At 43.3% G+C, this 21,302-nt stretch overlaps 1 protein-coding gene across 1 annotated transcript in view; it reads left to right on the top strand.

The window, feature by feature from the left end:
- LOC138799246 (alpha-2-macroglobulin-like protein 1) overlaps window positions 1-21,302 on the top strand; it is a 66,775-nt gene that overhangs the window by 22,665 nt on the left and 22,808 nt on the right. Inside the window, exons 12-22 of the mRNA XM_069980162.1 lie at window positions 37-252; window positions 1,567-1,639; window positions 3,005-3,150; window positions 3,489-3,644; window positions 6,810-6,974; window positions 8,272-8,395; window positions 9,544-9,628; window positions 10,890-11,115; window positions 11,431-11,551; window positions 17,864-17,985; window positions 19,338-19,389. Of these exons, the coding sequence (XP_069836263.1) occupies window positions 37-252; window positions 1,567-1,639; window positions 3,005-3,150; window positions 3,489-3,644; window positions 6,810-6,974; window positions 8,272-8,395; window positions 9,544-9,628; window positions 10,890-11,115; window positions 11,431-11,551; window positions 17,864-17,985; window positions 19,338-19,389 (1,486 nt within the window). The remainder of the gene's footprint in view (window positions 1-36; window positions 253-1,566; window positions 1,640-3,004; window positions 3,151-3,488; window positions 3,645-6,809; window positions 6,975-8,271; window positions 8,396-9,543; window positions 9,629-10,889; window positions 11,116-11,430; window positions 11,552-17,863; window positions 17,986-19,337; window positions 19,390-21,302) is intronic.

The following is a 21,302-nucleotide window of genomic DNA, read 5'->3' as shown; positions in this document are numbered from 1 at the left end:
CATGGCAAATAAAATAAAATGCTCTTCTCTGTCCAGGGAAAGATGTCACTGGAAGAAAAGGAGGATGATAAGTTATTGTCAAATGCTCTTACCTGGCTACATCCTCTCTATTCTGAAAGTAACAGCTACCTTAACGTAGAGACAAAGTCGGCCAGCTTGTCCTGTGACCTTGATCAGCACCTGACGGTGGAATACATTATCAATACCTCACAGCTTGATCCTGTCCATAGACAACTCCATTTCTTCTACTTTGTGAGTATTTTATAAATGAACGAGAAATAACTAGTGATGAGCTGATTTTGTAGAGCGTTTGGGTTGACCGATCCTGAATGTATAGACAGTTTGCTCATTACTAGACTAGATTACTATAACGGAAAAGTCATATCATGAAAATGAATTGTTTCTGGTCCCAAGTCTTAGTGGAGGAATGGAGGCTTGCAAGCTCTTTCTCTACTGGAATAAATAGGAGCTATAGATATTCCTCCATTGGTGTCTTGTCTTCATTTCATCATGCACAGGTAACAGGGGTATAGCCAAAGGGTCCGGTGTGTGAGGGGCTCAAACGAGTCTTTGTCACATAAGATAAATTATAGTGATGGCCTATATAAGATATATTATAGTGATGGATTATATAAGATATATTATAGTGATGGATGCCACTGTTACAGTTGTTGCAGTCTAAGGGTATGTTCACACTGAGGAATAGGCGAGGAGAGGATTTTCAAGTTGAATCTGTGTAGAGATGAGCGAACCTGGAGCATGCTCGAGTCCATCCGAACCCGAACTTTTGTCATTTGATTAGCGGTGGCTGCTGAAGTTGGATAAAGCCCTAAGGCTATGTGGAAAACATGGATATAGTCATTGGCTGTATCCATGTTTTCCAGACAACCTTAGAGCTTTATCTAACTTTAGCAGCCCCCGCTAATCAAATGCCGATCGTTTGGGTTCGGATCGACTCGAACCCAAACCCGGTTCGCTCATCTCTAAATCTGTGCTTAAACTTACGTGTATTCCGTTTGAAAGTCCGCCAGTAAAATATGGGCACAGCAATGTCCCATTGTTTTTAAGGGGATTTCAACTCTGTTGCTCACACGGTGGAATTTACACGCAAAGGGGGAGATTTATCAAAGGGTGTAAAATTTAGACTGGTGCAAACTTCCCCCAGCAACCAATCACAGCTCCTCTTTTGTTTTATCAGAGCTGGAAGCTGAGCTGTGATTGGTTGCTGTGGCCAGTTTGCACCAGTCTAAATTTTACACCCTTTGATAAATCTCCCGAAAAATGTTCCACCACAGATCTGTTTTGGGGAGGATTCCGCTAGAGAAATCCTATAGAAGGCATTGGGACTTAGAATTTCCGTTCTTCACTCGAATTCCACATCGATTCTGTGCCAATTCCACCAGAGCTGAAGAAGAGGAAATTTCAAGCAGAATTCCTCTTCAATTTCTTGCCTTTTCTATGTACTATGACCCTACTATGACCCTTGACCTCCCTAATCCTGTTTTGTCCCATGTATCACTAGAAATTAAATAAGTAAGGGTTTTTTTTCTATCTGTACTCCCACAGTACATCTCGAAGGGAGTCATTTTAACTCATGGCGAATATGATCTAAATATTAGAGAGCGATCCCTGGGTTCTGGTGAGTATAATAGACCACACTGTGAATGTATGTTACATTGCTTACATGGAACACTATTGATAACCAGTAGGTACTGATGTATTGTTTAAAGGGAACCAATCACCAAAAAAACGGCCATAAAGCTAACGAAACGTGCTGGTACATCAGCCAGCGCACTTCCCAAACATCCCCCTGTACCCCCCGTGCCCCCCTCTAATCAAAGTAAGAATACTGACTGATAGAGGGAGGCACGGGGGGTACAGGGGGATGTTTGGGAAGCGTGCTGGCTTTATAATTCCGGCCATAGGTAGCGTTAAAGTGATTCTGTACCCACAATCTGACCCCCCAAACCCCTTGTACCTTTGGATAGCTGCTTTTAATCCAAGATCTGTCCTGAGGTCTGTTCGGCAGGTGATGCAGTTATTGTCCTAAAAAACAACTTTTAAACTGGCAGCCCCGTGCCCTAGTTTGTGTATGCATTATGCTGCCACAACCTCTCTGTCCCTCCCCCCGCCCTCCTCATCATTAGGAATGCCCCAGGCAAGTTGTCTCCTATTCCTCAGCTGTGTGAATACTGAACATGGGCTGGACGTTAAGGTACCTGTGCAATGTTCACACAGGAGAAAATGTTCCAGGGGCATTCCTAATGATGAAGAAGATGGGGAGGAGGGACGGAGGGGTGGTGGCATAGATACTCTAAGCCCCGGCCGTTGGGCACGGGGCTGCCGGATTAAAAGTTATTTTTTAGGACAATAACTGCATCACCTGCCAAACGGACCCCAGGACAGATCTTGGATTAAAAGCAGCTATCCGAAGGAAAATGTGGTTTGGGGGGGTCAGATTGTGGGTACAGAGTCGCTTTAAACAACGGCAGTACGGAAGTTGCTTATACATCATGTGAACATAGTCTAATTGTGCGTTCTCATGTTCAGGTTTTTTCATTCAGTTTTTTTTTATGCATTTGCAGGAGCGGATCATATATTGAGAATAGACATCTTCTCCTTTTAGAACTATTTCTGGCCTTGGCTTCAAGGGCCTAAGGAGTTTTTATCGGATAAAGTGAAGGGAGTGAATTTAGATTATGAACTCTATTGGGGACATAGACTAATGGGAATAAATACAATGGGGGAGATTTTATAAAGCTGGTGTAAAGCAGAGCTGTCTCAGTTGCCCCTAGCAACCAATCAGATTCCACCTTTCATTTTCCAAAGAGTCTGTGAGGAATGAAAGGTGGAATCTGATTGGTTGCTAGGGGCAACTGAGCCAGTTTTATTTTACACCATGTTTGATAAATCTCCCCCATTAATCTGTGTACAGTGCTGTGGCATATGTTAGTTCTATATGAACAGTGGGAGGTTACTAATAGTTTTGTATCTTCCTTTTCAGTGCTACAAGGCAACTTTACACTGAAGATCCCAATAGGTATTGAGTATTTTCCCAACTTTATTTTTGTTGTGTACACAATATTGGACAATGGTGATATTCCTTCCTATACAAAAGAGTTTACAACATCTGCATGTCTAAAGAATAAGGTGAGACCACCAGTGGACGCTGTTATTTTATTAACACACAATATATAATGGGGAGCATAGAGAGAGCCCTCATATCTAGTTTCTATAAAGAGCGCCTCATCTGTCCATTGGTTGTTTATGGTATGACCGCTGTCATACTGTGGCCCTCCAGTTGTTGCAAGACTACAATCCCCATTATGCCTGGACAGCGAGGCATGATGGGAATTGTAGTTGTGTAACAGCAGGAGGGCTGCAAATCTGACACCCCCTGCCTTAGAAAATATTCACATGGCCAAAAACTAAATAAAAATTTTACTTTATGTTTTGTTTGTCTGGTTTTTTGTTTGGTTTTTTAATAGATCACGCTAAAGTTCAATATGGAAACAGTCCGGCCAGGAGAAAAAGTAAATCTAGAGGTTGAGGCGGAACCCGGCTCACTCTGTTCTGTGCGTTCAGTGGATAAAGGATTATTACTGCATAGGGAACATAATACCCTTGAGGGCGCCAGGTTTATGGTGAGATTCTTTCTCTCTGCATTACCAATGAATCATAAGTTTTCAGTATATTCTTATACATGTCCATAGTCCAACCTCTCCTCACTTAATGGATACAATAGCTTAGAGTGAGAAAAGGTGAAGAGAATCTCGCCTACCACCTTTCAGGAGCTGGGCCTCACCACCGGGGCCTAATGGGGTGATAATACTTCTCCTGCTAAGATAAATATACACATCCTGCTAAAACATCTGATGCTATCTGGGAAAGCTTAGAAGATAAAGGAGTACACCGGCAAAAATGTTTTTCTTTCAAATCAACCTGTGTCAGATTGCTATATAAATTTGTAATTAGTCCGGCCAAAATTTATTTTTGATATGTTGTTACTTATGAAAAGTTATACAAATTTCTAATGTACATTAATTATGGGAAATGCACATATAGGGCTATTTCCCTTAATTTAGTAGATCAGGAAATGTTAGAATTCTCTTCCAGTGACGTCACAACGAAAGGTGTAATTCCTACGGAGTGTCCAGCAGGGGGCGCTCTATATGTAGAAGTCTATGGGACTTTATTGTTTCTATAGATGTCTATGTAATGTAATGTAATGCAGTGTAGTGTACAGTGCTTTATTGAATGAATACATCTATGGAGTACTTTGGGGAGCAAGTGTCCTTGCTCCCTAAAGTATTGCATAAATGTATTCATTCAATACATTAGGATATCACAGTCAGCCCGCTGATCCGCCGCATTCCCGCCGCCCGCCGATCCGCCGCATTCCCGCCGCCTGCCGATCCGCCGCATATACACTGAACTACAGCTCCCATCATCTGCTTATAGTATGAACAGGTGATGGGAGCTGTAGCCGGGTAATGGATATGACTTGCCTGCCGCCGCTGATGCCACTGCTTATGCCGCCGGGCGCAGGGGGGAGCCGCTCAGTACACAGGAGCGCTCCCCCCTCCTCCTCCTTCCGGGAACCTTCCCCCTATAGCACTGGTGACTCCTGGCCGCCGCTCTCCGCTCTCATATACCGGCTCCCGATGCTTCCTGGTGTCCGCACTGATGCATCGGGAGCCGGTATGTGTGTGGGGAGAGCGGCGGCCAGGCGGGGAGTCAGCAGTGCTATAGGGGGAAGGTTCCCGGAAGGAGGAGGAGGGGGGAGCGCTCCCATAGACTTCTACATATAGAGCGCCCCCTGCTGGACACTCCATAGGAATTACACCTTTCGTCGTGACGTCACTGGATCTGAGAGAATTCTAACACTTCCTGATCTACTAAATTAAGGAATATAGCCCTATATGTGCATTTCCCATAATTAATGTACATTAGAAATTTGTATAACTTTTCAGTAACAACATATCAAAAATTAATTTTGGCCGGACTTCTCCTTTAACTTCTATCTAAAAAAAATCTCAAGTGTTCCAGTACTTATCAGCTGCTGTATGTCTTGCAAGAAGTGGTGTATTCTTTCCAGCTCCCTGCTGCCACCCCTGTCAATATCAAGAACTCTACAGAGCAATATTGGTTTTATATAGGGATTTGCTACTACTCTGGACAGTTTCTGACATGGACAGAGGTGGCAGCAGAGAGCACTTTGTCACACTGGAAAGAATACACCACTTCCTACAGGACATACAGCAGCTGATAAGTACTGGAAGACTTGAGATTTTTAATTAGATGTAATTTACAAATCTATATAACTTTCTAAAACCAGTTAATTTGAAGAAAAAAAAAATCGCTGGAGTACCCCTTTAGTAGTGATGAGCGAATACTGTTCAATCAAATAGATATTCGATCGAATAGTAAGGTATTCGATTGCATCGAATATTATCGAATAGTTCGCCGAATATTCGATAAATATTCGATAAGCGTTCACATCCCCCTTCTTCCGTTTTTATTTTAGCCAATCAACATGCAGGGAGGCTGCCACAGCCCCTTGGTGTACATAGCATCGCAAGAAACGAGAATAACAATGATTGGATGACATAGTCACATGACCTATTAACATATATACGTGTGTTCATCCAGTGCTACGTGCTGCTATGTTATACATAAATACAAAGGGTAGTGCAAGCACTCTGCTCACTAAGTGCTTTGTGCTGCTGATAAGTGCTAGACTGCTCGATCCAAAAAAAAAAGAGTAGTACTTGTGTTCATCCAGTGCTACGTGCTGCTACGTCATACATAAATACACAGGGTGGTACAAGCAGGCTGCTGTGCTACTATAAGGCACTCTGTTTACCAAGTGCTACCTGCTACATAATACAGCCGTCCAGCTGTACCTATAAAATATTCATACACCCTTTAATAACCAGGTAATTCACCTGTATAACATCGACTTGTGACTTTATTACAGGCGATTTTGGGGTGTTAGATGCTTCCCCATTCCAGAGGTGTTTGCATCATTTCCAGAGGTGTCATTGTGGACTTGGTGACCTCCAAGTGGTCGAATTGATGTTTTTCAATAGACGAATACTTGTTCCCATAGACTTTAACCCCAAAAATATTATTTATGAAAATATAAATTGGTGAAATCGTAAAAAAGAATGCAATATTCTAACTTTTGGGGGGTTCCTGTGTCTACCTAATGTACTATATGGTAAAAGCGATATGATACCATTATTCTACAGGTCAGTCCGAACCATATGCAGGTTTACACAGATTCTCTCACTGCAGCCGGCCCCCACCTGCTATGAAGCGTGCTCCGCTCCGGAGCACACTTCATAGCACCTTAGAGACCCAGGACGTACAGTTACGTCCAGGGTTGTTTGGTGACTATAACTGTATCTCCAGGGTCGTCTAGGAGTTAATATAAAAGTCCATTGAATTTCATAGTAAAAAACGGTGAAAGGAGAAAAACTGTGTGTGAACAACAAAAAAAATAACATCCGCTGTTTGCAATAAACGTCCGAAAATAATTGTCATGATCAATATTTTGACATCCGCGCAGATAACATCCGTCAATTTAAACAATGTGTGCACTGGTCGTCTGTCATCCCATTTACTTCAATGCATTACATAGAATTCAATTAAATTGTGGCAATAACCGACATCTTTTTATATAGAAAAAGCGGACGCCTTTTCTTCTTTTTTTTTACTTTGTGTGAATATAGCCTAAGGGTTCACATATTCCTGATCTTTGGCAAGAGTCTGCTGACCATCAAACTTTTTTTTTCCCCGTCAAGCTTAAAATGATAGCAGCATTTCTCAAGGTGAACAAGCGAGGATGGCCGTACTCAATCGAGGATTTTGAAAAATATCCTTGTTTGAGAAATGAGCAGGACCCACAGGCTGGATTACAGGAGGCAGCTTGGTACCACGGTGATGCTGATGTGTATATGATGCTGAAGGTAATAAGAACAATGCAAACCCCTCCTATATGTACTGCTTAGCTGCTACCGTACCTAAAAACATTCTGCAAAAGAAGAGAAGGTCCAGCATCTTCTTGGAATAAAATGTTCAGTCCTTTTTTTTTTTTTGCATTTTTATGGAGATTTTAATGCAATGAATGAAGACTGAACATTTTATTCCACGACGCTGGGCCTTCTCCATCTACTGCATATTGTTGGATAGTAAACATTCTGTTTATACATTACACCAAAATGTATGTTCATTCTAGTTGAAAATATGGTTTCTTTACAGTAGTTGCAAAATTCTATGGTGAATAGTTTCTTTATGCATCTTTATAGCAGTTGAATCTCAAATATTCGAATACCTAGCTCCATATCCCCTGCATAGACATAGATTTAAAATATAGCATCCTGGCTTTCAGCTGTCACCACTAGAGGGAGCTAAAGAGAACAATCAACACCATCGTGCTGATATAGCAACTAGATGCAGCAAACAGAGCTCCGACATAGCTCCCCTACCGTATCAGTGGTGTGGTCTATTATTCACGCATCTGAGGCAGGGGAAGAGCTAACTAGTCACGGCCCAGGCACCTCCCACTAACTACACTTACGGATAACCACACCACCAATACAGTAGAAGAGCTGTGTCAGAGCTCTGTTTGCTACACCTGGGAGCTATATCAGATTTTGCTGATTGGTTCCCTCTAAGCAGCTCAGCTAACAACAAATTGTTTTCATTGTATGAAAGGAGAACGCTGATGATAATAAAAAATCCAGTGTGGGCAGGGGGTTGTGGGAACACAATAAAAACTCTATACTTACCCATACCCGTGCTTACACAGTGTCACCAGTTTGCTCTTGCCCTCCAGACTCCAGTTTCTCCCGATTTCCTGTGTCATCATGACCCAGCGGAAAGTACCTGCTCAGCCAATCAGTGACTGCAACGGTGTCCCACCTCATTACTATTAGCAAGGTCTATCAAGAGTTACCCAACAGCATCCTCCAATCATGTCACATGGGGGCTGGGGCTATTAGTTGTCATTTCTGGTAGGAATGAGCAGTACCACATAGGCTCATACCCCCCCCCCCCCCCATGCACAATATCATTGTACTATACCTATAAATAAATTTGAGAAAGTGACATCCTGTCATTTCTTCTTCTATAACTTTGTTGGCTCTAAGGGAACACAAAGGACCCATTGCAGTAATCCTATCATTGTAAATGTGACTTACATATAGTTTAATGTTAGATTGTAGCTCTTGTTGTATGGTGAATACATACATCTTTTATTAACAGCAAAGCAACATAAAGATCGTTACAAACACTAAGATAAGAAAGCCAGTCATGTGCACTTCTCCATCCTTCTTAAGACGCATCGCCAAACAGTCGTATAAGACGGTAGAGGTAAAGACTACTTCTGGTATGTATAAATCCCACATCTATACCATATGTCATGCAATCCCCTGCCTACAGTGGGCTTTATTTTGTATGTAAATCTAATATTTCTTGCCTTTTGTACAGTTTGTCCTTTCCTTGTTGATGTGTACATTTTATGATCTTTTATGAACCAACCAGGATGGGATTATAAGGAAGGTACATGGAGCTCAGATTCCATATAATAAGTAAATATAGAAGGAGCTGGGAAATACTGAAAAAAAATCGCAGAGGGTAAGCAGAATTAGGCCCCGTTCCCACTGAGCAAAGCTAGCGGAATTCCGTGACGGAATTGTCCGCCGCGGAATGCCGTTAGCCTCCCGCTCATAATGGGAGTCTATGAGAGGCGCGCGCTCCTGCTCTGTACGCGCTGAAAAATGAACATGTTCATTCTTCAGCGCGGACAGGGCAGGAGCGCGCGCCTCTCATAGACTCCCATTATGAGCGGGAGGCTAACGGCATTCCGCGGCGGACAATTCCGTCGCGGAATTCCGCTATCTTTGCTCAGTGGGAACGGGGCCTTAAAGGAGTTGTCGAAAAAAATAACAGCTTTAAAAAAAAAAAAAGAATAGCATCACTCTTGTCTGCCATTTGTGTATAGTATTGTAGCTCCTGTCACAGGGGTGGAGCTGTTTCAGGAACTAAAAGATTATGGGGGAGATTTATCAAACATGGTGTAAAGTGAAACTGTCTCAGTTGCCCCTAGCAACCAATCAGATTCCACCTTTCATTCCTCACAGACTCTTTGTAAAATGAAAGGTGGAATGTGATTGGTTGCTAGGGGCAACAGAGCCAGTTTCACTTTACACCATGTTTGATAAATCTCCCCCTGTTTTCTAATTCTAGATAAGCCCTTTAGTACCAACATATTAGTCAAGACTTAGAACACACCCTACACCCCTCTTTTCAAACATAGCAAATCACAAATCCTAAGGGATCTTCAAAAAGCTATCCCTTGGTATGTAGTCTCCACGCGTTTCAATGTTTTTAACAGCTTCTTCAGGGACCCAAGAAAATGCAGGCGCAAAAGCAATCAGTAGTTGTCTAATAGGTGTATTACCTCTTTCTTACTTTGATCTCTGCTGCATCTTCAAATTTAACTGATATTTTACAATATGACTTTTCCCTTTGAAGATTCAAAAAGTGAAGAAGAAAAAATAAAGTTTTTGAAAAGAACATTTTTTCCCGAAACATGGCTATACGACTTGGTTTCTGTGGGGTAAGGAAGGATGTTTCTGTATATTCTGTACATTTTAAAGACTTCTAGAAAGTCTCAGTTTAAGAAAATCTAATTCTGTATTCAATAGGCAAAGTATAGAAGCAGACAACCTACAAAGTCCTGCCTATATAGATACACAGTGCAACGAAATTCCAAACAAAAACCAAAGAACTTGCACAGATAATTAAAGGTATACAAAAATCTTTATTATGTTCACATGATATATTAAAAAAACTATTAAAATAATGTATGGGATAGAACACAGAGGTCAAAACCAGAGGGGGAGGAAGACATCAGTGTGGCATCACAATAATAGAAAAATAGATAAAGATGGAGTAACTATGATTAAGATGTAATGAAATACTACCATCTAGTGGTCATTAAATGTATGGTACAAAAAAGACTTCTAACACAGAGAAGTCATACTAAAGTATAATACTTCCAAGGACACATATAAATAGGTGCCAGGGAAACTGTATGTAACCCCTAGGAGGGAATAGCGTTTATCTAAGTAGGTGGATGAGATAATCAACCCACTAAGCCAAAGAAAAGGTGAAGTAAAATTACCATACACAATATTACCTATACCACAGGACCAACACTGAAGTCTTACCCCCCGTCTAGCACAAAAGCCCTTGTTTTTTTATATATCATGTGAACATAATAAAGATTTTTGTATACTTTGTATATTTTAAAGTATAGAAGCACCTAAGTGTATTCAAGTCAGAGCGCAGTTACCAAAATTATGGTGAAATTGGTGAAATGTTGCCTCAATTCCTCCATTCTAAGAAATGTTTCCGCTCTTTATTTTTTTTTTTTCTTTGACCAGTATTTAAAATATATATAGCAAAATAATAATAATAATAATAATAATAATAATAATAATATTATATATATATATATATATATATATATATATATATATATATATATATATATATATTTATCAGACAATTTACAACCCCCCCCCCCCCCTCACCCTGAGGCTCTGCTGTTTGAGTCCTTGCTCATCACTGCATAACCATGATGCATAACTCTGACCAGAACGGCCCCTTTCAGCCACTCACTGGACTTTTTATTATTATTATTATTATTATTATTATTATTATTATTATTATTATTATTTATTTATTTATTTTTTAAACTAGACATAAGGCAGCTGGGCTGAGCAGGTTTTTGTCAATGTGGTTATGTAAGTCCCAGTTGTTTGTGTCTACTTACTCTGCAATTTGGCCTTACTATTGTTTTTTATGTGTTGCAGTCCACAAGGACACACTGTACTAGACCTGACTACTCCACATAGTATCACAACATGGAAAACTGATGCATTCTGTTTGGGCAAGTCTGGTTTGGGGGAAACAAGCGGTGTGGGACTCACCACCTTCCAGCCTTACTTCATTGATCTGATTTTACCTTACTCCGTGGTTCAAGGAGAGAAATTCACCATTACTACCAACGTCTTCAGCTACTTGAAGGCTTGCATGAAGGTATGGAGGAATAGTGATGTCTCTTTAAAGAAACATTATATCTATAAACCAATGATAAAAGCAAACAGCAGATGAAGCCCCCCACACTGTTTATAGGTGTGCAGGATTTTCTGCACCATTGTGCCTTATGAAGAACACATCATGGTAGGTTGTGGTCGTGAAATAGCTGCACCTTAAGTCTTGCCAGAGTGCTGACAGATTCCCGTTAAGGAAAAATAACAACAGCTTTAGCAATTGGAACTTGAGTATTTTATAATTTTACATATAAAACCTGTACTTTAGACACCAAACTCTCCTGTTATCTACATGGAACAGGTCTTTGTGTCTCTTTCCGACCTGAAGAATAACCCAACAGTTGGAAACCTGGAGCAGTCACAATGTATCTGTGAAGATCAGTCCGCCACCTTTACATGGGAAGTGTCTGCTTCAAAACCAGGTAATCTGGAGGGCTCAGATGTCTCATTCATATAGAAATATTTGATGTATACTATATAGGGATGGTCCGAACTTGCCGAGGTTCGGGTTCGTATGAACCCGAACGCTCGGCATCAGACTCCCGCTGTCTGCCCGCTCCATGCAGCTGGTGGATACAGCGGGAGGACTGCCTGGAAAACTGGGATACAGCCTATGGCTATGGCTGTATCCCAGTTTTCCAGGCGGTCCTCCCGCTGTATCCACCCTCTCTACGGAGCGCCCAGACAGCGGAACTCATTTCCGAGAGTTTGGGTTTGTACGAACCCGAACCGAACCAGGTTCGGACCATCCCTAATACTATATATATGTTAATGGTAGTGATTTGATTAATACGAATCAATGTAAGGTTATTTTCCCTTTTCGGAAAATATTAGGCAAATGTGACCAATAATTCTCATGATCATTATAAGTGGTGCCTATGTTACAAGACGGCTGCCTTCCCCTATTTGTTCCTGAAGTGGGAATTTAGCCTCATGGCGTCTATTAGAAAAACATGGCTGCTTTCTATCCTAATATAATAAGAGAGTAATTACTTAAAGGACGGACTAGATAGGCCAAGTGGTCTTTTTCTGCCGATCTTCTATGTTTCTTCTTTAACCCCTTAACGACATCGGGCGTACCCATACGCCCCCGTTGCCTGGGCTTTAACGCAAACGGGCGTATGGGTACGCCCGATGATTCCCCGATCGCTGCGTGTTCACACACAGCGGTCGGGGAAGATGGCCTGCTATAAATCATAGCAGGCCATCTTAGCTTCACGGCACGGGGGGTGGTTAACACCCCCCGTGCTTACGATCGCCGCTATAGGCTGATCAATTCAGATCAGCCAATAGCGGCGATCGGAACCTTTCCGGGTCATCGGCGACCCGATGACCCGGAAAAAAATGGCGGTCGGTGCTGTCCGAGGACGGCACCGACCGCCATTACTGTAAAAAGTAATGGTGATCGCCGTGCCACCGGCCCGATCGCCGTGAACGGCCGGCCGACCGTTCACGGCGATCGGGCCGGTGGCACGGCGATCAGAGTCCCACAATATAGTAAATACCTGCCCTGGACCCCTCAGCTAGGTAGCCGAGGGGTCCAGAGCAGGTATTTGTACATTACTCACCTGTCCCGGGCTCCTGATCGGCGTCTTCCGGGTTCGCGGCGTCCTCCGTCATTCCGTTCGGTCTTCGGGTCTTTCCGGCGGTCCCCGTCGTCTTCTTTCGGCTATTTTCGGCTCCAGCCTCGTCATTTTCCGGATTTTGCGCTCTGCTGCCCTCTAGCGGCTGATATGTGTAATACACTTATGAGCAGCTACAGGGATATTCAGAATGTAGAAAAAGGTTGTTTTTTTTTTCCAAATTTTTTTTTTTTCTATTTTCCGCACCCTATCGCCGCTGAGTGTTGATCAGCATCGCACGAAAGTGCGCTGCTAATCAGCAACTCCTCCTTTTTGGCGTAGGGTGTTTTTTTTCTATATCCTACTGCCACGGTCTGCTTATAAGTGCCGCACATAAGTGCGGCATTTATCAGCAACTCCTTTGTTGGCGTAGGTTTTTTTTTTATACTTACTGTAAAAAAACACGTAAAAAACACTACATTACACCACACTACATTGAATAAAGTTTGACACTACACCACTACATACCCCATATACCAATCCCCGTATAAAGATGGCCCCCAGGGTGTTTTCGGCGTCAGAGGGATACGTTATTATTACCTCCGACACCGAAACAGCCAGTGAGGATGAATGGGGGGGATCCTTCTTTCCTCCATTCATCCTCATCATCCAGTGACGTGTCTGGGGGTAGCGTAGTGTGCGCTGCCCCCCAGACACGTCTTTTCTGCCAGTACCGTCCCAATAAGAGATCACGGTATGGCGTGAAATTCTACAAACTCTGTGACAGTACCTCAGGGTACACTTACAGATTTCGTGTACGTGCAAACTGCGGAATGGCGAAGGATAACCCTTTGTGCATTCCGCAGCTGGCACCCACCGGCGGACTGATGCGGGCGCATGTCTCTACCCGTGTCATAGACTCCATTCTATGCACGGGCGGAATCCGTCGTCCATCCAAAGAATGAACACGTTGGACGGAGAGCGGAATCCGCCCGTGCATAGAATGGAGTCTATGACACGTGTGGAGACGTGCGCCTGCATCAGTCCGCCGGCGGGTGCCAGCTGTGGAATGCACGAAGGGTTATCTGTCGCGATTCCGCAGTGTGCATGTACCCTTAGAGTGTATGTAGGAAGGGACACCCGAATCCAGCCCCCAGATGCCCACTCCCCCCCCCCATCCTCGGAGTTAGTGGGGAGATCGTCCGGGAACTGATCTTCCCACTGCTGGATAAAGGTTACCACCTGTACGGGATAACTTTTATACCAGCACCCCCTCTTCCAGTCCCTCGCTGCCCTGTAGCTTGCGGCACGATCCGAACATATCAGAAGCAGTAATAGCGCCCTAATATTTAGCAGCCATGGAGCGGACCCAGCGCTTCTGGATATGTGGGACCCCGTATCGCACCAGGACAACATTTTCCAGGTGACGTCCCCCACACTGGAGAACAGGAGACCCCAGAAGAAGTGCAGAGTGTGGCGTAACAGGGGGATCAGGAAGGACACCATTTTCCAGTGTGACACCTGTCCTGATCCCCCCGGCCTCTGCATACTGGATCGCTCCAAGGCGCACCACACGTCACTGGGGTTCTACATTATCTAAATTCTGTCCCTTATTCCTATTTCAGGGGTCACGTTGGTCCGGGGATTATTCTGATCGCCATTATGGAGTCGGGAAGGAATTTTTCCCTGTGATGAGGCTACTGTCGTCTGCCTCACGAGGGGTTTTTGCCTTCCTCTGGATCAACACAGGTTGAATTTGATGGACACCTGTCATTTTCAACCTTATAAACTAATAATTGGCCAAATACCCCCAAATAAATTAGAATTGTCCCTTTTCCCCAGCTAAGTAGGTATGGCCGCCATTCCCATTAGAGGATGCCATGATGCAATTACAAAGCCTCTGTGCGGCCAGGACAGTAGAAACCCCCCCCAAGTGACCCCATTCTGGAAACTACACCCCATAAGGAATCTAAGAAGGGGGGCAGCGGGGATATGGCCCCCTGGTGACGGCCACATTTGGGACGTGAAAATGAAAAAAATTGTATTTTTTATTTTCTCGGCACATGTTCTACGTAAGTGCCCGTCACCAGTGGGGTCCATATGCTCACTGCACCCCTTGTTAGATTCCTTATGGGGTGTAGTTTCCAGAATGGGGTCACTTGTCGGGGGTTTCTACTGTCCTGGCAGCACAGGAGCTTTGTAATTGCGACATGGCCTCCATCCTCCATTCCAGCCTCTAAATGGCGCTCTGTCCCTTTGGTGACTTGCCCTGTGCCCATATGGCACATTATGCCCACATGTGGGGTATTTTCGTACTCAGGGGACACTACCCTACACGTTTTGTGTTCATTTTCTTTTTTAACCCCTTGTGGAAATGGAAAAAAATCAAGGCTAGACCAACATTTAGTGTAATTTTTGTAAAATTTTTACTCTAAATTATTAATCTTGTCATGTTTTTTCATTTTCACAAGGGGTTAAAAGATAAAAAAAACATTTAATGTGTAGAGCAATTTCCCCTGAGTACGGAAATACCCCACATGTGGACATAAAGCGCCATGCGGGTGCAGGGTAAGCCTCCGAAGGGAAGAAGCGCCATTTGGTTTTTGAAGGCTGGATTTGGATGGAATGGATTTCGAGGGGCCATGTTGCATTCAAAAGGCCCCTGTGTTGCCAAGACAGTTGAAACCCCCCACAAGTGACCCCATTATGGAAACTGAACCCCTCAAGGAATGTAACAAGGGGTGTAGTGAGCATATGGACCCCACTGGTGACGGACACAAATGTGGAACAATGTGGCGTGAAAATGAAATATTACATTTTTTACACTATAATGTTGGTTTAGCCTTGAATATATCATTTTCACAAGGGGTTAAAAGAGGAGAAAAAAAACAAAATGTGTAGCGCAATTTCCCCCGAGTCCGTAAATACCCCACATGTGGACATAAAGCGCCATGTGGGTGCAGGGCAAGCCTCCGAAGGGAAGGAGCACCATTTCGTTTTTGAAGGCTGGATTTGGATGGAATGGATTTTGAGGGGCCATGTTGCATTCAAAAGGCCTCTGTGTTGCCAAGACAGTTGAAACCCCCCACAAGTGACCCCATTATGGAAACTACACCCCTCAAGGAATGTAACAAGGGGTGTAGTGAGCATATGGACCCCACTGGTGACGGGCACAAATGTGGAACAATGTGGCGTGAAAATGAAATATTACATTTTTTACACTATAATGTTGGTTTAGCCTTGAATTTATCATTTTCACAAGTGGTTAAAAGAGAAAAAAACACACAATATGTGTAGAGCAATTTCCCCCGAGTCCGTAAATACCCCACATGTGGACATAAAGCGCCATGTGGGCGCAGGGCAAGCCTCCGAAGGGAAGGAGCGCCATTTGGATTTTGGAGGTTGGATTTGGCTAGAATGGATGATGAACGCCATGTCGCATTTACAGAGCCCTCGTGCTGCCAGGACAGTGGAAACCCCCCACAAGTGACTCCATTCTGGAAACTGCACCCCTCAAGGAATCTAACAGGGGGGGAAAGAGGATATGGACCCCTTGATGACGGGCACATTTGTGCCATGAAAGTGAAAAAATGAAATTTTTCCCTTTCACGTCACATTGTTCCACATTTGTGCCCGTCACCAGTGGGGTCCATATGCTCACTGCACCCCTTGTTAGATTCCTTGAGGGGTGTAGTTTCCAGAATGGGGTCACTTGTGGGGGGTTTCCACTGTCCTGGTAGCATAGGGCCTCTGTAAATGCGACATGGCCCTTGAAATCCTTTCCAGTGAAATTCAGCTTCCAAAAGCCAATTGGCACTCCTTCCCTTTGGAGGCTCATCCTGCGCCCGCTTGGCACTTTATGTCCACATGTGGGGTATTTCTGTACTCGGGAGAAACTGCGCTACACATTTTTTGTCTTTTTTTGCCTCTTATCCCTTTAAGAAAATGAAAAATTGAAGGCTAGAACAACGTTTTAGTGTAAAAAATAAATTTTTCTTTTTTCACGCCATATTGTTCGGAAAATCTGTGAAGCACCTGTGGGGTCCAGATGCTCACCGCACCCCTTGTTACATTCCTTGAGGGGTGTAGTTTTCTAAATGGTGTCCCTTTAGGGGTGTTTTTTAGGTTTTGACACCCCAGAGCCTCTGCCAACCTGAAGTGGTACAGTCAAAAATGACCAAATATAACGGAGGCGTTGAAATTCACTAGGCGCTCCCTTATATCTGAGGCTTGTGGTTGCGTCAAATAGCGCAATAGGGTCACATATGGGGTATTTCTATAAACTGCAGAAACGGGGCAATAATTATTGGGGTGCATTTCTCTGGTAATAGGTTTATAATTATGAAAAATATTGGATTACAATAAAATCTCTGCACAGAAAATTAAAATTTTCAAATTCCTTACACACTTAGCTTTTATTTCTGTGACTCCCCTAAAGGGTTAAAACACTTTCTGGATCTGCTTTTGCAGAGTTTGGGGGGTGCAGTTTCTGAAATGGGGTGCTTTGTGGGGCTTTCTAACATACAGGCCCCTCAAATACACTTTAAAACCTGAACAGGTCCCTAAAAATATCTGATTTTGAAATTTTACTGAAAATTTGGAAATTTGCTGCTAATGTTTTAAGCTCCCTATTGTGTAAAAAAAATGAAAAATAGTTTAATAAATGCCGCCAACATAAAGTAGACATGTTGCTAATGCTATTTAATATATAATTTATGTGGTATAACCACTTTCTGTATACGCAAAAAAGTTTCAAAGTTGGAAAAATGCATTTTTTCACATTTTTTCACATTATTTGGGTTTTTTTCATAAAGATTTGTTATGAGTATCGACTCCAATTTACCAGAAATGTAAAGTACAATATGTCACGAGAAAACAATCTCAGAATCAGCCGGATAGGTAAAAGCATCCCGAAGGTATTAATGACTAAAGTGACACTGGTCATATTCATAAAATTTGTCTCTGTCATTAAGGCCATTTCAGGCTCTGTCCTTAAGGGGTTAAACCACCCCATACATAAGTCGTAGAAAATGAAACCAAGCTAATGAGTCATACCCAGTCCATAGAGACGTGTGGTACTAGTCTTTTGTACTCCTGGACAACTGGACATGTCATATTTATGATCTCTACTTATTTGATTTAAACATGAACCTATTACTCTACTTCTGTAAGGTAACCTTAAGGTCCAAGTGAGCAGTTCATCTCTACAGCTTGAGGGAGGATGCACAGACCAACCCCAGACTGCGGGAAAGGATAAACATGAAGACACTGTTGAGAAAACCATCATCGTCCAGGTGCGTAGTGTATGACATTCCCCACCGTCACATAATGTGATTTATTTATTTATTCATTTTTTGTTAGATACTGTAAATGTAAAGTTATGCACCTGGGTACTAATAACCCGCATGCATCATATGTCCTAGGGGGAGTTACTCTGGGAAAGTCGCTGGTAGAAAGGGATCTAAGTGTACTTGTAGATAATAGGCTACAGAACAGCACACAATGTCAGTCCGCGGCTTCTAAGGCCAGCAGGATATTGTCATACAGGCATGGACTCTCAGGACAGGGATATAATATTACCGCTTTATAAAGCTTTGGTGCGGCCTCATCTGGAGTATGCCGTCCAGTTTTCAGTCCTGATTCATAGAAGGTACAGTATGCCCCAGAGCTGGAAAAGGTACAAAGACGCCAAATAAACTAATAAGTGGAATGGAGCATCTTAGAGTACTATTACACTAACTGATTATTGTCCATACTTGGCCAGTTACTGGACAATAATCATTTTGTGTAGTAGGTCATGTTTTAAATCAACGTTTAGCCGACATGCACAATGTTGGCTGATTGTTGATTTAAAGCATGACCTTAAATCCCGATAACGATAGCAACGGTCTGCTGGCAGCGGACTGCCGCTCCCTCCTCTGGGCCACCTGGATGATCTAAGGATCGTCAGGGCAGCCCCTCCCCCCCACTGCTCCCAATGTAATGTGCATGTCATAGCGTGGAATGATGGTGACAGATTGGCTTTTAAAAAGTGTACCTGTCATTAAGAAAAGAAAAAACTTAACATATCACAGGGACAAGTATAAAGTTTTTAAAAGTCTTAACAGAGAATGAGTCATGTGAGGTAGGAGCCACATGGACAGAGATCACTGAGGGTTGGAGAGTTAAATATCCTATTGCATGCTTCTGCCATCTGTGCAGGTCCTTACCGATCAAAACTTTTGACGAGTCCCTGTTTTGAACGTTTTTTTTCTTTAACCTGCTGATAGACCCCTATAGCTCTAGGGATGTTGGGGATGAAGGTATGTGTCTTACCTTCCTCCTCGGTGGTGGTCCAATGCTGTTAGTCAGCTTAAACTCCACTTCGGAGCACTCTTAGGAGCACTGCCGTATCATCCAGCCGCCCCTTCCAATGATAATTAATCAAAATCGCTATAGGGGGCTATGAGCAGGTTACATTTGTCTAACCTACGTATTGCCTGCAATTGTTACAGGGCAGGGAAAAGTATGTGCAGTGGTGACCAACAAACATGATTATAAGATCACAACATCCAAACAGCAACTATTATTATTATTATTATTATTAGATAGTGAAAGTTATCAATTCATAGTTTCAATACATTTTTATTTTATTTATTTTTTACAGTCCTTTGGAATCTTAAAAGAAGACACACATACATTTCTCCTGTGTTCACAGGGTAAGAAATTGTTATGGTTACATACTGTATGGGAAAAAAAAGACTTTACTTGATGGGTGTCATTTAACAAGAAGTAATGGCCGTTATTTTGTAAAGGCTGTCAACATTTTTTTATAACAACGACCATTGTTATAAAATTACGAGCATCCTTTGCTTTTTTTGTTTCCACCGTCATTTTGATGGTGTGAACATACCCTTAGGCTATGTTCACACTGCGTAAAATAACGGCCGTTATTTTCAACGGACGTTATTTTGCGACCAGAACTACGGCAGTAGAATTACAAGCGTATTGGCTAGTAATGAAACTACGGCCGTTGTTTATTTTTGCTTCCTAGCATGTTTTTAAGCGGGCTGAAACAGGTCATTTACTTTAAATACTGCGCCCAGCCCGAGAAACCACTCAAAAAAATTTTTTACATCAAAATCAGGTTTTATTTGGCAGATATAAGTTTTACGTCCGCGGCCGCATTGAAATCCACGGCTGTTGTTGGAGCATTACCGCCCTGAAATAATTGATATGTTCATTTTTCACGGGGACGTATATACAACGGACGTTATTTGATACGTAGTGTGCATTCAACGGCCATAGTTCCATTGCATTGCAGTGATTTTAGTGAACCTCAAAATAATGGCCGTTTTGCAGCGAGAACAACGGCTGTTATTTTACGTAGTGTGAACATAGCCTTATACTGTGGTCTGTTACATTGTTTTAAAATAACGGCAGTTATTTGGGGTCAAAATGACAGCTGTCCAAAAAAACGTCCGTCAAACATCCAAAAAGGACGTTCTGTGGTCGTGGTCTACTGTTTTTTCAGATAAATCTGTCAGATAAATCTTTCTGCTGGGTTTACACGGAGCGATAATTCGCCCGATCGTACGATTAACAATTTCTAAGTAACGTTTTTGCTTTTATAACGATCAGCATTTAGATGGAACGATATATCGTACAGAAAATTCGCTTTGGGATCATTTTGCGATCACTTAAAGGGGTATTCCAGGAAAAATCAATAAATTGCTAATGCAAAGGGTTAACCAAGGTTAACCCTTTCCTAATATACTTACCTGTCCTTTTTTGGCCCCCCAAGGAGATCTCCGGTCCGCTCATGTGATCTTCCAAGTTGCGACTCGCGGATCCTCTGTCCTTCCGGTCCGGTGACGTCACTATACCCGGCCTGCGTCCGCTCTCCGTCTCAGCAGCAGATGTCACACAACAGCACCCTGCAGGGACCCCTCACAGTAACCTGTTGTACAGTTAGCCGGGTGCTGATCCCCCGGCCCCCTTCTCCTATATCATTGCGATCCCCCCGGCCCCCTCCTTCCTGTATCATTGCCACCGCGATCCCCCCGGCCCCCTCCCTGTGTAATGATTGCGATACACAGATCACTCACCCCCACCCCCTGGTGTAAGTGTGTTGCGCTGGACCCGATCTCGGCGCTGCTATCCTCAGCTGACAGGCGCTCTGTGTGAGTGCAGGAGAGATTCCTTTCTTGCTCCGTACACAGCCCCTGTCAATTGCCCTGATACAACTCAGCTGAGGATAGCAGCTTGAGCTGAGGATAGCAGCGCCGAGATCGGGTCTAGCGCTGCAACACACTTACACCAGGGGGTGGTTGTGAGTGATCTGTGTATCGCAATCATTACACAGGGAGGGGGGCCGGAATGATACAGGAAGGAGGGGGCCGGGGGGATCGCGGTGGCAATGATACAGGAAGGAGGGGGCCGGGGGGAATCGCAATGATATAGGAGAAGGGGGCCGGGGGATCAGCACCCGGCTAACTGTACAACAGGTTACTGTGAGGGGTCCCTGCAGGGTGCTGTTGTGTGACATCTGCTGCTGAGATGGAGAGCGGACGCAGGCCGGGTATAGTGACGTCACCGGACCGGAAGGACAGAGGATCCGCGAGTCGCAACT

This window comes from Dendropsophus ebraccatus, chromosome 8, assembly GCF_027789765.1.
Source record: "Dendropsophus ebraccatus isolate aDenEbr1 chromosome 8, aDenEbr1.pat, whole genome shotgun sequence".
Classification (NCBI taxonomy): Eukaryota; Metazoa; Chordata; class Amphibia; order Anura; family Hylidae; genus Dendropsophus; species Dendropsophus ebraccatus.
This window is presented reverse-complemented; position numbering and strand designations above follow the sequence as displayed.